Source organism: Narcine bancroftii, chromosome 1 (genome assembly GCF_036971445.1).
Source record: "Narcine bancroftii isolate sNarBan1 chromosome 1, sNarBan1.hap1, whole genome shotgun sequence".
Lineage (NCBI taxonomy): Eukaryota > Metazoa > Chordata > Chondrichthyes > Torpediniformes > Narcinidae > Narcine > Narcine bancroftii.
This window is the reverse complement of record NC_091469.1, coordinates 383,657,204-383,671,991: the sequence shown is the minus strand read 5'-3', so window position 1 is coordinate 383,671,991 and position 14,788 is coordinate 383,657,204. Positions and strand designations below refer to the sequence as shown.

The 14,788-nt window shown below is 41.5% G+C and overlaps 1 protein-coding gene and 1 long non-coding RNA gene across 8 annotated transcripts in view; both read right to left on the bottom strand.

Annotated features, from left to right (window-relative positions):
* Positions 1-2,852: 2,852 nt before the first annotated feature.
* On the bottom strand, positions 2,853-6,912 carry LOC138751353 (uncharacterized). Its single transcript, XR_011349858.1, has 3 exons — positions 6,778-6,912; positions 4,066-4,183; positions 2,853-3,071 (listed from the first exon to the last, which is right to left on the bottom strand). It is a non-coding gene; the product is annotated as an uncharacterized lncRNA (long non-coding RNA).
* A 4,689-nt stretch (positions 6,913-11,601) lies between these two features.
* Positions 11,602-14,788, bottom strand: part of rreb1a (ras responsive element binding protein 1a) — a 237,238-nt gene continuing 234,051 nt past the window's right edge. For all 7 annotated transcript variants that reach the window (XM_069913519.1, XM_069913521.1, XM_069913520.1 and 4 more), the window contains one exon: positions 11,602-13,935. In XM_069913519.1, the coding sequence (XP_069769620.1) occupies positions 13,463-13,935 (473 nt within the window). In that variant the 3' untranslated portion in view covers positions 11,602-13,462. The remainder of the gene's footprint in view (positions 13,936-14,788) is intronic.

Below are 14,788 nucleotides of genomic sequence, written 5' to 3'. Positions count from 1 at the left end.
GTAAACAGCGTCTTCATTATTTAGGTCTTTCATGGCTTGTTTCAGCATCATGCTGAAGAAGATTGAAAAGAGGGTTGGTGCGAGAACGCAGCCTTGCTTCACGCCATTGTTAATGGAGAAGGGTTCAGAGAGCTCATTGCTGTATCTGACCCGACCTTGTTGGTTTTCGTGCAGTTGGATAACCATGTTGAGGAATTTTGGGGGGCATCCGAGGCGCTCTAGTATTTGCCAAAGCCCTTTCCTACTCATGGTGTCGAAGGCTTTGGTGTGGTCAACAAAGGTGATGTAGAGTCCTTTGTTTTGTTTACATCCGGTACCGCACGGATGGCAGTCTCTTCAATCTGAGGCGCCTGCAAGCTCACACCAAGACACAAGAGCAACTTGTCCATGAACTATTCTTTGCAGATGATGCCGCTTTAGTTGCCCATTCAGAGCCAGCTCTTCAGTGCTTGACGTCCTGTTTTGCGGAAACTGCCAAAATGTTTGGCCTGGAAGTCAGCCTGAAGAAAACTGAGGTCCTCCATCAGCCAGCTCCCCACCATGACTACCAGCCCCCCCACATCTCCATCGGGCACACAAAACTCAAAACGGTCAACCAGTTTACCTATCTCGGCTGCACCATTTCATCGGATGCAAGGATCGACAACGAGATAAACAGACTCGCCAAGGCAAATAGCGCCTTTGGAAGATTACACAAAAGAGACTGGAAAAACAACCAACTGAAAAACCTCACAAAGATAAGCGTATACAGAACCGTTGTCATACCCACACTCCTGTTCGGCTCCGAATCATGGGTCCTCTACCGGCATCACCTACGGCTCCTAAAACGCTTCCACCAGCGTTGTCTCCGCTCCATCTTCAACATTCATTGGAGTGACTTCATCTCCAACATCGAAGTACTCGAGATGGCAGAGGCCAACAGCATTGAATCCACGTTGCTGAAGATCCAACTGCATTGGGTAGGTCACGTCTCCAGAATGGAGGACCATTGCCTTCCCAAGATCGTGTTATATGGCGAGCTCTCCACTGGCCACCGAGACAGAGGTGCACCAAAGAAGAGGTACAAGGACTGCCTAAAGAAATCTCGGTGCCTGCCACATTGACCACCGCCAGTGGGCTGATATCGCCTCAAACCGTGCATCTTGGCGCCTCACAGTTCGGCAGGCAGCAACCTCCTTTGAAGAAGACCGCAGAGCCCACCTCTCTGACAAAAGACAAAGGAGGAAAAACCCAACACCCAACCCCAACCAACCAATTTTCCCTTGAAACCGCTGCAACCGTGTCTGCCTGTCCCACATTGGACTTGTCAGCCACAAACGAGCCTGCAGCTGACCTGGACATTACCCCTCCATAAATCTTCGTCCACGAAGCCAAGCCAAAGAAGAAGAAAGAAGTCCCCATGGATAATATTTGACAAACATGGGAATCGGAACTTCAACTAACGTGTCCTGAAACATGGGGGATCAATTAGTGCACATCATTCTTTAATAAAGTTTAAAATAGTTCATATGTCTAAAGATAAACTAGCTCGTATCTTTCCAAATACAAGGTCTACTTGTGATAGATGCAATATTGATGTGGCTTCATTGATTTTAATGTTTTGGTCCTGTCCATATTAGAAAAAATTTGGATAGATTTTTAGAACTTGATCAATGATACTGGTTATTTAATTACAATTTGATCCCTTAACTGCTCATTTTGGAATTACAGATGTGGGTTGTTTACCTCCTTCTGCATATCGAGTTATAGGTTTTTCAACACTATTAGCTAGAAGAGCCATTTTACTTCAATGGAAAGATTCTGATTCTCCTACATTATTTCAATGGCTTTCTCATGTCTAGAGAAAAATCAGAAATTGTACTTTAGATACAACTACTAAATTTGAAGAAACATGGAGACCATTTATTGATTACTTTCATGGGTTATAATTGGTGTTATTCTATTAACACTTCCTTTCCAGGTATAATATAATTCTTTCCATTTTTGTTATCTATAGGTGTGGACCAGAGCTATGTTTTAAACTGATTGACAGACCCTCAGAATAGGCCGCTGTTTGTGTTTTTTTTTCTTAATTTAGTAGATTAGTTAGTTTTTAAAATATATAATATTTAATTATTTCTTTATCTCTGTCTTTTTTAGAATTATTTCTAATAGGTCACATTTTATCTCTGGCATTTATGATGCTTGTACTATGTAGACTTGGACATACCATTTTAATTGTGTTTCTATTGTTATGTTGTGTATATTATGAAATATTAATAAAAAGATTGAAAAAAAATCATCCAAAATGTCCAAGTTGGCTGATTTTGGCACATATATCGTTAGCAAATTTGAATACATTGCACTCGATCTCCTTGTCAAATCGCTGATCCATCCCACTTGAAAAGATGACATACAATTTCAGGAGGGGATATAGCACTTTCCTAAAAATCTGGCAGCCTTATTTAGCGCATATAGGTACCTCACAATATAGGGTTACAATCGCTACTGTCTAGCTAGTAAACCTCTGTAAAGATTTTAACACTGTGGTCTTATTGTCTCATGTTGTACTGTACACACTGACACAATGGGATGCTTTTTGTGTTTCTTTTTCTTCGTTCTTTCTAATAATAAGACATAGATGGGAGGGGTGGAGGAAGGTGTTCTCTTGATGTTTTGTATTTGGTATGATTGTTGATTGTTAAATATATTTAAAATGATAAATAAAATATTGCCAAAAAATGACTGATCCAGTGAACAGCTGAGATCACTGTAGCACTCCCTTAGCAACCTCCCAATAGCAAAAGTTTATTCCCACTTTTTTTCCCCCCATCTTCGTCTGTGACATCTACATCCAGCATTAGAAGCACTGATTTTAGATTAATGATATGGCATCTTTTATCAAAGGTCATCTGAAAACCTCAAGTACACCACAACACATAGTTTGCCATTATCTAGTCTTCTGGTTATAACCTCAACAGATGTTATATTCTGGTGTGTAGCGGTCTCAATGCAGCCCTTGCTGAGTGAAAGTGCTTCAATGAGAAAGGGCAATGGTGGTAGGTGAACAGTTTCACTGCTCTAGTCCAAAGCTGTGAATGAAAGGATAGGAACAGAAATTGAGTAACATTTTAACATTTTTAAAATCTAAGCACATGACAGTTCAGAAATGCTACAGTTACACCCATACTTCCTCCCATACCACCATTCGGGGCCCTCAAACATTCCTTCCAAGTGCAGTCATTTACTGCATCCAGTGCTCCTGATGTGGCTTCCTCAAGTTCATTTCATTGAGCTCCTTCATTCTGTCTGCTACAATAGCAAGGACCTTCCAGTGGCTGATCACTTTAATTCCACGCACCATTCCACACTGTCGTGCCTGTCCGTGGTCTCATCCACTGTGAAACTGAGGCAAAGTAAAAATTGGAACTACAATTTCTTGTATTCCAGTGGTTCTCAACCTTATTCTTTCCACTCACATATCATTTTAAGTATTCCCTATGCCATGTGCTCTGTGATGAGTAAGGGATTGCTTAAGGTGGTACGTGGGTAGAAAGAAAAAGGTTGAAAACCACGGTTTTAATCGTACCTAATTGACCCGTTATGTACACGGTTTCATAACTCCAAAGGAAATGGGCCAATGACCATTTTTCTCAAGCAAAATATTTCTCTAACAATTGGGTCTTGAGCAGTGATTCTCAACCTTCCCTTCCCACTCACATACCACCTTAAGGAATCCCTTACTAATCACAGAGCACCAATAGTGTAGGGTTTCTCTTAAAAGTGGTATGTGAGTGGAAAGAGAAAGGTTGAGAAGCACTGTTAAACCCTCCCTGGAGTCTCACTCTTAACCTATCCCTCTGTCTTATTTTCTCCAGCTCCCCACTACTTCCCTTCCCCTCTTCTATCAGAGAGGACCCCTCTCCCCTATCACTTCTCAACTTTTTTTTTTCTTTTCTACCCTCCCATCTTTATCCACCAATGACTTCTTACCTGCTGGCCTGTGCTCCTCTCCTGCTTCTTCCTTCCTCCTCTTCTCCCTCCCACCCCATCTTTTTTCAGGTGCCTACCTGGTTTTGCTCATACCTTGATGAAGGGTCTAGGTCCGAAACATCAGTTATCCTTTACTTCATATGGATGCTGTATGGTGTGCTGAGTTTCTCCAAGTTTGTGTTCAGAACATGGCTTGTAGCATGTGGGAATTCTAAAATGGTCATTGCAATCATTGAGTTTAACAGCTTGAAAACAAGGAAACAACCCTTCTTTTCTTGGAACATCGGAAGCTGATTAAGTTGTACAGATTGAGGAGCATGGATAGGATAGTTGATAAACTTTCCCTTCCCCATGCCTGAAGTGTTTTTAAAACTATCAAGGTTGAGTTTGTATGTTTATTCCTTCCATAAATCTATGTTGATTTCTACCTCCTCCCCCACCCTGAGTGCCTTACATGGTAAGTAAAATACCAGAGTTACCAGAGTTTTACCCCACTTCTAACTTTTTTCATCTCTCATCCTCAGCTATTTACAGGAGCTTTTTCTGTTTTCTGTGAAGATCAATTTTTCCTCAATTTATCTCAATATAATTTCTCCATTTTTTTTCCCTATTAAGTGCTTTGCTGAATCATCTGATTTTATATTTGTCCGTCCATAAAATTTTTTAAGGCCTAATACAAAAATTCCTGTAACTGCACCATTAACACCTGTTCCAGTGAAAGGCCTGTATTATAGGACCAAGACTGCTAAAGCAAAGGATTATTCCACAGCAAATGGGATATCTTGTTTGTTGAACAAAATTCCTTGAGAGGTACAGTAGTCAACTCTGCAGCAGAAATCTGTGATTTAAAAACTTAACTACAGTCATCTAACCTGTGAGTTGGGACTGAGAGAAAAGCCCTTTTTAAATGAGGGCTGGCATGTGCAACCCACAGGAACGATTAGGAGAGCACTCAAGGTTGAATGAAAAGGCAGAAAGATGATATAAGTTAGGGATTAATGTCCTCATGCACGATTAAGGTGGACAGGAAATCCTTGTGTTTAGATGGTTGCTTTTGAAGACCTGCTTTCCTAAAGTCTCTTACAACCAGAAATGGGGTTTGGAAATGCAGCAGCCAACTTAAGTAAATATTAGCAAAGGCTGTTTCAGATGAATGGTCTGTTCCACTGAATGCAGGTACAGGCCTCCATTCAGATCCATTCCCAAAGTGAAATAAACTATTATAGCTAATAAATCCACTGGACCACCCAGCTCTCAAATGAAGGCTGTGGGTAAAGGGGCAGTATTATCCTGGAAGTTGTGTTGATATAATTCTTACCACTTGTGTTCATCTCTGAAGAAGTGATTCCGTTGGTAAGTGATTAATCTCACCTAAGGAGCTCATTCCACTATTTTATATTATGCGCACTTGAAATGTTTAAGTTTGTTTAATATCATAAAGTCCATAAAGAGGTTTGGGTCCAACTAATTTTATGAAAAGTGTTCTGGGAATCCAAGTCTTTATTAAAGCAACACTGAACTTTAATCCTTCACTGGTGCACGTGCCTATCCACTGCACATAGAATATTTTAAAAATAAAATATTTTCATTGTCATTTGAACTGAAAAGAGTTGCAACTGAAATAATGGATTAAGAACGTGAAATATACAAGAATTGGATCCTTATGGTATGGTTTATTCTAAATACAGTTCAGAATTATTAAAATGAAGCACGTAGCCAGCCCCCTGTGTGGTTCAGGCAGAAGGATTACAGCTGTAAATGATTATATGATTAGGTTCAATTATTGCATTATTGTTATCTGGATCTGCCTTTTGAAATTTCTCAAATACACCATTATTTCAAATGCCGTAGGAACTTCCCCCTCCCTGTTGGATGATTTGTTTAAATGCTGGCTCAGAGAGTGAACTGTTCAGCGCTGATGTGGCAAATAGTCCAACAACTTAAAAAAAAATTTATGCTCACTTTGAAATCTCTCCAGATCTAACACTGATTTTCTGATCTCCAAACCTTCAACTCCCTGAGATTTTTGGATTCCACAAGGCTTGTCTTCCTGCATTGTTTAATCACTTGCTCCTTGCCAAGCCCCTAACTCTGGAATTCCTTCCCTTGAAATGCATGCTTCTGGAGAGTTGCTCTCTAGGACCCATCCATCCTTTCCACTAAAATGAACAGAGATGCCACATGCTGGAATATGGAGCAAATAAAAAAAATCATAGAGGATCTTGTAGAATCCTGCACAGGCCCTTCAGTCCATGATGCTGTGTAAACCCATGCCACATCAATCTAACCTAATGGTTCTCAACCTTTTCCTTTCCACTCACATACCTCTTTAAGTAATCCCTATGCCATTGGTGCTCTGTGATGAGTAAGGGATTGCTTAAGGTGGTATGTGAGTGGGAAGGGAAGGTTGAGAACCATTGTTCTAGACCCATTTGTTACAGAAATATTTTGCTTGAGAAAAATGGTCATTGGCCCATTTCCTTTGGAGTTATGAAACCGTGTACATAACGGGTCAATTAGGTACGATTAAAACCGTGGTTTTCAACCTTTTTCTTTCTACCCACGTACCACCTTAAGCAATCCCTTACTCATCACAGAGCACATGGCATAGGGAATACTTAAAATGATATGTGAGTGGAAAGAATAAGGTTGAGACCCACTGATCTAATCCTTCCCTCACAGGCCACAACCCTCTATTTTATTTCTTACATTCATGTGCCTAAGAGTCTTTAAAATGTTATTATTTTACCACCTCTGCTGGCAATGCATTCCAGACATTCCTTGAAATTGTGAAAAAAAAAGTACCTTTGTAATCTCTTGTAAACTTCCCTCCACTCAATTTAAACAGATGTCCTCTAGTGTTTGCCATTGCCACCCTGGGAAAAAGGTGCCAGCTGTGACTCATAATCTTATACACCTTTATTAAGTCACCTCTCATCAACAGGCTCTGTTACTTCAATGAGAAAGGCCCCAGCTTACTCAACAACTCTTCTGAAGACATTGTGATATGTGGATTGTGGAGGAACACGTGGTTTCCCTCTCTGGAACATTGTGGTTTGCGGAGAGTCATGTGACCACCCCCCCCCCCCCCCTGTCTGTAACTTATTTGGAAGTTGCATCACCTATCAATCAAGGGTTGGACTCTGGCCACCCATTAGTACACACCTTACCATTGGCTCATTTAAATGACTCCATGTTATCGTTGGCCAGGTGCCCAGTTCAAAACAGTATAAAACAATGATGCATAGCACATTTCTTTCTTTCTGTCTTGTGGTCCAGGCCCTGGACATCACTGGAGGAGTCGTGGGTAAGGTGTGCACTACACTTAAGTTGAGCTGTAGTACTGTGATAGATCAGTGCTTGCACAGAGCCGTACCCCCGTTGGTACAGGGAATCAGGAGTGTGTTTGAAAGTCTCTGGCTGTGAAGTGTTCACATGTGCGGAAGCATGCATAAGATAGGGCACCACTGGCATCGGAGTCCATCCTGCGTCCAGAGTGAATGTCTATATAGTTATTTAGTCAACTTCAATAGTTACTTTTGATTGCAACACTCATGTCCAGATTTGTCTCTGTGAACCTACTGAATCTGATACTGTTCAAACACAACAGATATGTTCTCTAATTCAGATAGCACGCTGCTAAATCTCCTCTGCACCTTCTCTAAAGCTCCCAGATGCAGGATCTTGAACTGAATTTGTAGCAACTCCCTCCACTCCACTGATGCTGCTCGACCTGCTGAGCTCCTCCAGATCATTTTTTTTTGGTCCAACAGGTAGAACCATTTGGCCAATATAATGGAATCCACTCACCTGGACCCCTTGGTGCCACAGATAAAATTGGAGGGGATACTCACTCTTAGTCTGGCAATTCCAATGTGGACCCGAAGTAGAACCACTCTATTGGAGGTGTGACCCTTTAAAAAGAACATTATCGGGACCTGATTGATTACCTCAAGGGGGACAAATCTTGCAGCACAGCCCAAAGTCGTACCCTGCAGTTAATTCTTGATCATTGCCATTCAAAAGCTGATTGTCGCATTGTGATATCTGGATATCTGCTGTGTGCAAATTGGGCACCATTTCCTGCAATGCTTCAGAAGTGCCTCAATGACTATAAAGTGGAATGGTTTGAAATGGGATGTGACAAGGCAACATAGAAATCCAAATTGATTTTGTTACTCTAGTCCCTGAGTGATAGAGACTTTGATACCCTATGACCGCTGAAATTCTGCTGTCACCAACCTATCTCTCACTTCATCAGACCAGCCCTTGTAAATCTAGGATTTGTAAGATTTTCTTTGTAGGAGGTTGGTTAAAATGCAAATATTACATCGTGATATAGGATTGAGTGAACAGGCCAGCTCTTTGGTGATCTCCTTACTCAATCAGGTTGGTGGATTATGAAATGGCATAAGTACAGGACAGAGTACCCTGAAAGTGGTGTCACAGGTAGATAGGATAGTCAAAAACGCTTTTGGCACATTGGCTTCATCAGTCAGAGAACTGAGTATAGAAGTAGGGAGGTCATGTTGCAGTTGTTTTAGACATTGGTGAGGTCCTAATGGAGTACTATATTCAGTTTAGGACACTATGCTACAGGAAAGATGTTGTCAAGCTGGAGAATGGTGCAGAAAAGATTTACAATGAGCAATAGGGAGAGGTTTAGCAGGATAGAGCTTTACTCCTGAAGCGCAGGAGGATGAGGGGGTGATCTCATCATGAGGGGAAAATATCCAATGAACAGAGAGAGTCTATTTTGCCTAGAATAGGGGAATCATTAACCAGAGGGAATAGGTTTAAGGTGAGGGGGGAGAAATTTAACAGGAACCTGAGGGTAACCTTTTTATACAGAGTGGTGGGTATATGGAATGGGCTGCTGGAGGAATGGTTGAGGGAGGTACTGTTTAAGAAAAATTGGACTCCTAAATGGATAGGGCACGTTAAGAGGGATGTTGAGATGGACAACTTTCTGTGGCATTTAGATTCCTTCTTCTGCTTTCACCAGTAATTTTGCACCATTTCATAAGCCCCTTTCACACTTGCATCCCACGAAATTGGCCGTTCAGTGTCCTGGGATAGGAATGGGGGTTTAGCTTTTCACACTTGACCACTCCTAACTGGGACACTGAACTCCGGAGCCATCCCCGGAGTTAGGTCTTCTATCTTCTACTGGTGACGTCATGACTCATTGAGCGATGTTGGACCTGCCCTAAATACTTCTCAATGTATTATGATCTTATGTTTGAACAAAATTAATCATTTCTAATTATAATATAATTAAGCTTCATGTACAGCACAATATGAGCCCTTCAGCCCATTGTTGTTGTGCCAACCTATATAAACTTTTATAAGGGACTGGGAGTAAGTGCTAGCAATAGCGGATAATTTTTAAACAGGCTGAAAAAGTTGGTAGCGCTATAGCACACAATTTATAAAGACCGTGGGAAAAAATGATGGTGGACCTGCCCTCCCAGAATTCCATGTGACAGAGAAAGGGCTGTATGCCCAGTTGCATGCACAGAGCATTCATGGAGGGGTTCTCTGCCACACAGCATTTCGGGAAGTCAGGTCCGCCATTGCTTTTTCCCATGTTCTTTATAAATTGTGTGCTATAGCACTACCAATTTTCCCACAATATTTAATAATTGTCCACTATTGCTATTTATTTCTTCTCTCTCTCCCACTGTGACTTTCCCACGGTAAGGTTTATACCTTCATTTTAATCTTTTTTTTCTTTATGTTCCTGCACTCACATAACAACTTGGGTCATTTCAATCCCACAATGCAATTATCCGCTTTACACTTACCTAATTGGAATGCCGGCATGAGATGATGCCATATGACGCCGGCGTTGAGTTGATTTTGCTTTCACACTAGATATTTTAAAAGCCGAGTGACTGTTAATTCCTGGGATCACTTGCAAGAGTGAAAGAGGCTATATACACAGTAATTGCATGAATCACTGGGTGGCCTGGGCGTTGAGGAGGTTGAACACTGAAAAAGTGTCATAGCCGGAGAGCAGAACTTGACTGTAATGGAATAGGAAGAAGTGATCTCTGCCAATGTGCAAGTCCTCATTTATATTTTAAAGTTTTACATTAGTACAGTGACACTCATTACATCATCCAAAGGGAATTTTAATTGTGCACAAGAAGAAGAAATCCTAGCAAGGGAACAGTTCTTATCTGCTATCTACCTTTAACATCTTTCACTGGAACAAGGCTGATCCAGGGCAAATTTAAGTGAGAAGATGCTTGGTGTATAATCACACACAGCCCCCTAACTTCAAAGGATTGGTTTACTTTTAAAGGTAAAGGTTGCATTATTGTCACATAATACTACGTTTAGAATGTAACAATCATGAAATTCTTTAACTTTGTCTACCGGAAGACAGACAGAGTCGGCACTTTGTCCAGCGCCTCTCACAGCTTGTTATGTACTACAAATTAGATTCACAGCCACACATCATTACATAAACTAGGGCAGGATGTTGGAGGGATATTCTAAGGTGATGGACAGGAAGTTGTAACAGCATTGTGTATCAGCATGAATCGCTGGGCTGAACAGGTGACCCCTGTTATTTTGCAGCAAAGAAAAACTGAAATAACTCAGCAGGTCAGTCAATCTTTCAGGTTGGGACCCTTTATTGAGACTAAGGTAGAAAAGGTGAAATTACATATATGAAAGGGTAAAGAAGCTGGGGGGGGGGGGGGGGGGGACAGAAGTGAGTATAGGACAGGAGGTTGAGAGAGGGTGAAACCATTTGGGGGGGTGGGGAAGAAAATTTAGAAAAGAATTACCCCCATTATGTTTCTCCCTGTCTGTCTCTCCACCGCTCACAACCCCTTCCTGTCTTATGCTCTGAGACCCCCTTTATATGTAATTTCACCTTTCTATCTTACTCTTGATAAAGGGCCCTGACCCAAAACATTGACTGACCATTTTTACCCATTGATGCTGCCTGACCTGTTGAGTTCCTCCAGCAATTCTTTGTCTGCTCAAGATTCAGCTTTTGTATTTCTTGACCCCAATCATTTGTTTGTAAATTTGGTCACCAAGCCACTTTACTCTCAGAATGCTTTCACATCATTAACTACAGTGAGGTAACAACTAACATTAGCCAGGAGTTTGAATCTGAGCAGGCTCATTTTCTCTGGTTACACTTCTAGTTTACTAAGTGCACACACTTAACCCACAGCAGAATAAGGCCATGTGATTCTGTTTCCCTTCAAAAGGAAATGCAACTGCACTCAGCATCGCAGAACAAGTGACTAGGCTCTCTCCACGTGGCAACAGCACAAACGACAAGCACTCTCTTGATCTGACCACAGTCAGGGAAAGGGAATTGGATAAGCCCTTGATGGACACAAAATAGAGCGGCAGAAGAATGGGAATGAAAGGATTTCACAAGTGTTGGCAAGGACCCAATGGCCTGAATAGCCTCCTTCAGTGTCATCAACATAACTGTTTCCATTCTCTTCTATTGGTCCAGAGGTGCATGAATGAGCACCGATCCCAGATAATCAATACAATGCTGATTTAGGGCATCCGTCCACTCTGAAACAAGCAGGAAACTGGGAAACGACCACTGTTGACTTGTGTCTATGACTAAACAAATTTCACTCCAGGTTCTGCCACAAGTTTATTGCAACATTTATGACAATAAATACAACAAGTTGCAACTGTCATAACCCAGTGGTGTGTCAGCCAATGAGTGAAAGCAAAATGGATTACAACTTCTGAAGATAGATACTGGAAAGGATGGACAAAAAGCTATAGCTATAACAAGTATAATTTTATTGCTTAGATGGTTTGATACAGAACAGCTATAAATTTTGCATTGGAAGTACCAAAACTCTGTGATTCTCTGTACATGTAGCATAAACCAGATGTGTACATAACATTTAGCAGCAGTAAAGGTTCCCTTTACAAAAAAATATGGATTCTGGATTTAAAAAAAAAATGTTTTCTGGATTAATGCATTACTCTTTATTTCTTTTATTTCCCCTCAAAGTTTTTCCTTCTGAAAATAGACAAAAATTCACTCAACCTTTGATAATAAAATAAAAGCTTTTAAATCATGGTGCAGTGAAATGGCTGTTTCACTCTTTGTCTGAACAAGCTGTAAACCATTTATATCCTTTCACCATCCAGTGCTTCGTGTAGTGATTGAATTGTCTCTCATCTTCAAGTCCTTAAAGTGGAAGAAATTTGAAACACTAGAAAAGGGATTTAGTATATGCAATTTTTTTTAAAAAGCCCTGAGAGAGACGGTGAAAATTACAAATAATTGATAGACAAATTAGTTCCAACATGCAATCTAATCTAAGATTCACCCATAATTCAGCCAAAAGGATTTTTTTTTCCTTTTCACAGTTGTTGAAAAGAAAGTTAACAGATTCCTCAATCAAACATCAAAATCCACTAATAGAAATACCAATAAAATGTGGCAAGGCCATATAAAAACTATTGTTGGTGCAGAGAGAATACTACATAAAGCTTGAAATCAATAGTGATCATTGCTAGAACACACTCTGCCTGACACTGGGAGATTTATTTCTCTCGCTACAATTCTGTTTTATGGAGTCAATTAATGGCTTGTCCCCACCAGAACACTGAGGTGGAGTGGTGTTAAAATATACTGTGCAGACTTCTTTTTAAATTATTGAATGTTTTACTGATATAAGATTTAACAAAAACAAACCCTGCTCCTAATTTATTTCATCTTCCTTGTTATTTGCTTGTCTCTAGAGCAACACAAATGCACAATCAGAATGGAGGGGATTCTCCTTGAATGACAGCTATGAAGTTGCACTGTCTCCAACTACATGTTAAAGATCTAAATCACAAAACAAGACTCCATTGTTCTGCACATTGTAAATGTAGAACAAAGTGGTCTTTGCTTTGCTGAAAGTAAAAAAAACTGAATAGAATTGCTATTTTGCCCCATGTTAGTTTGATCATTGGACGATCAATTTCCCAAAGATTGTCAGTGTGATTGTTCACTGTAAGGCCATAATGGAAGACTTAGTTCAGTAGTTCCTCAATAAGAGTCTAAGTGTAGTTTACCCAAGTGCATTCGGATGCCCCACAATTAGGTGTTGTTATTAAACCAGGTTTCTAAAAATTGTATTGTAAAGGAATTTTATACTCCGAGATCTTTCTGAGAAGGCCGCTGCCTGTATTTTGTAACACAGCAATGTGTTTACTTCTATTGAATACTTGAGCAACTTTAACAGAATTTCAACACGCGCAGTTATCAGGTAGTAAGGCACTTGGAAGGTACAATATGCAGTTTGTAAGGGTCACACTGGATTCCTCGAACTCCAGTGTTTTAAGGCTTTGGGCAGCACCAGGGATGAATCATAATAGCCTGCCCTGCCACACGAGTGGGAGAGCAGTGCCCTTGCCCTGTCTGGTGCTTTGAGGTCAGACCTGAAAGGTCTTGCGACCCAGCGGGTGAGCAAACCTAGAGTCCTTGGGTGTGGCTTTACTCCACTCCCAGGAGGCGTGGGGCAGACTCCACTGAGCTGCGCACATGGTTCATCGGCAGGTCGCTGTGCATCCCCAGCAGGTTTTGGATGATGTCCGTGGAGCCTGAGGCGCCCACTAGCACCTTCTCCGGGCCCTTCATTGGCTCCTGGTCACTGCCTTGAATAAGGAATGTCCCCTGCCTCATACCGTTAACCAGTTGGGGAGCGGCACTCCGCTCAGGGACTTTGCCGGCTGGGCTCCCAGCCAAGCTTGGAGGAGGCGGTGAGTCGTTGCTGAGGCTCAGGCTGGTGACGGTCTCACTCTCGTTGTCGGACACTTGGCCGTCGCTCTCGCTGTCATCGTCCTCGACGGCCCCCAGCTGCCTCTTGACCACTATGTTCTCCTTCTGGTGGATGCGCTGATGACGGACGAGGCTGTGCTTCAAGGTGAAGGTCCTCTCACAAGTCAGACACTTATAGGGCCTCTCTCCTAGGGCAAACAGAAGGGACAAGGTTAGTCCTGCAATTGCCCACCCAACCCTCTACAGCACTATGTGCAGTGTTGGATGTCTCGCTACAGAAAGGATACGACAAAGTTGGGAACGTACAGAGAGGTTTATGAAGTGGTTGACAGGATTAGGAGGATGAGTTATCATGAGAGAATGGAAAAACTAGAGCTGCTGTCAGAGGGGATCTTTTTGTGGTCTACAATGAGGGGCTATGATATGGTGAACAGTGATAACCTGTTTTCTAGGAAATCATAACTTATTTTTTAATTCAACACATTTACAGACCCTTCTGGCCATCACCCATGTTACCAATCAATCTACTAACCCTGTAAGTCTTTGGAACATAGGAGGAAACTAATACACCCAGAAGAAACCCACATGGACAGGGGGAGAACCTACAAACTCCTTACAGAGAGCAGAGAATGAGTTTATTGTCGCATACATTGCAGGTTGAGCTATTGGGAAAAGCCGAGCAGGCCTTTTTATTCCTTTGCTCCTTGGAGCACAGGAGGATGAGGGGTGAACTCATGGAGGTGTACAAAATCATGAGAATAAATTGGGTGAAAGGAGTGTTTTGTCCAGAGTAGGTGTAACATATTTTATACTGAAGTGGGGTGAATTTATTGAATGGGCTACTTGAGGAGATGGTTGAGGCAGGAGGCTGCATCATTGTGTGGTATGATAGCTTTAAAGCATCAGACCAGTAGTCAATACAGAGGATCATCAAAAAGGCTGAGAAGATAATTGGCATCTCTGTTTACTCTTTTGACATCATTCATTGGGAGCATTAGGGCTGAAAGAATTACTGAGGACCCTTTCCATCCATCACACAGT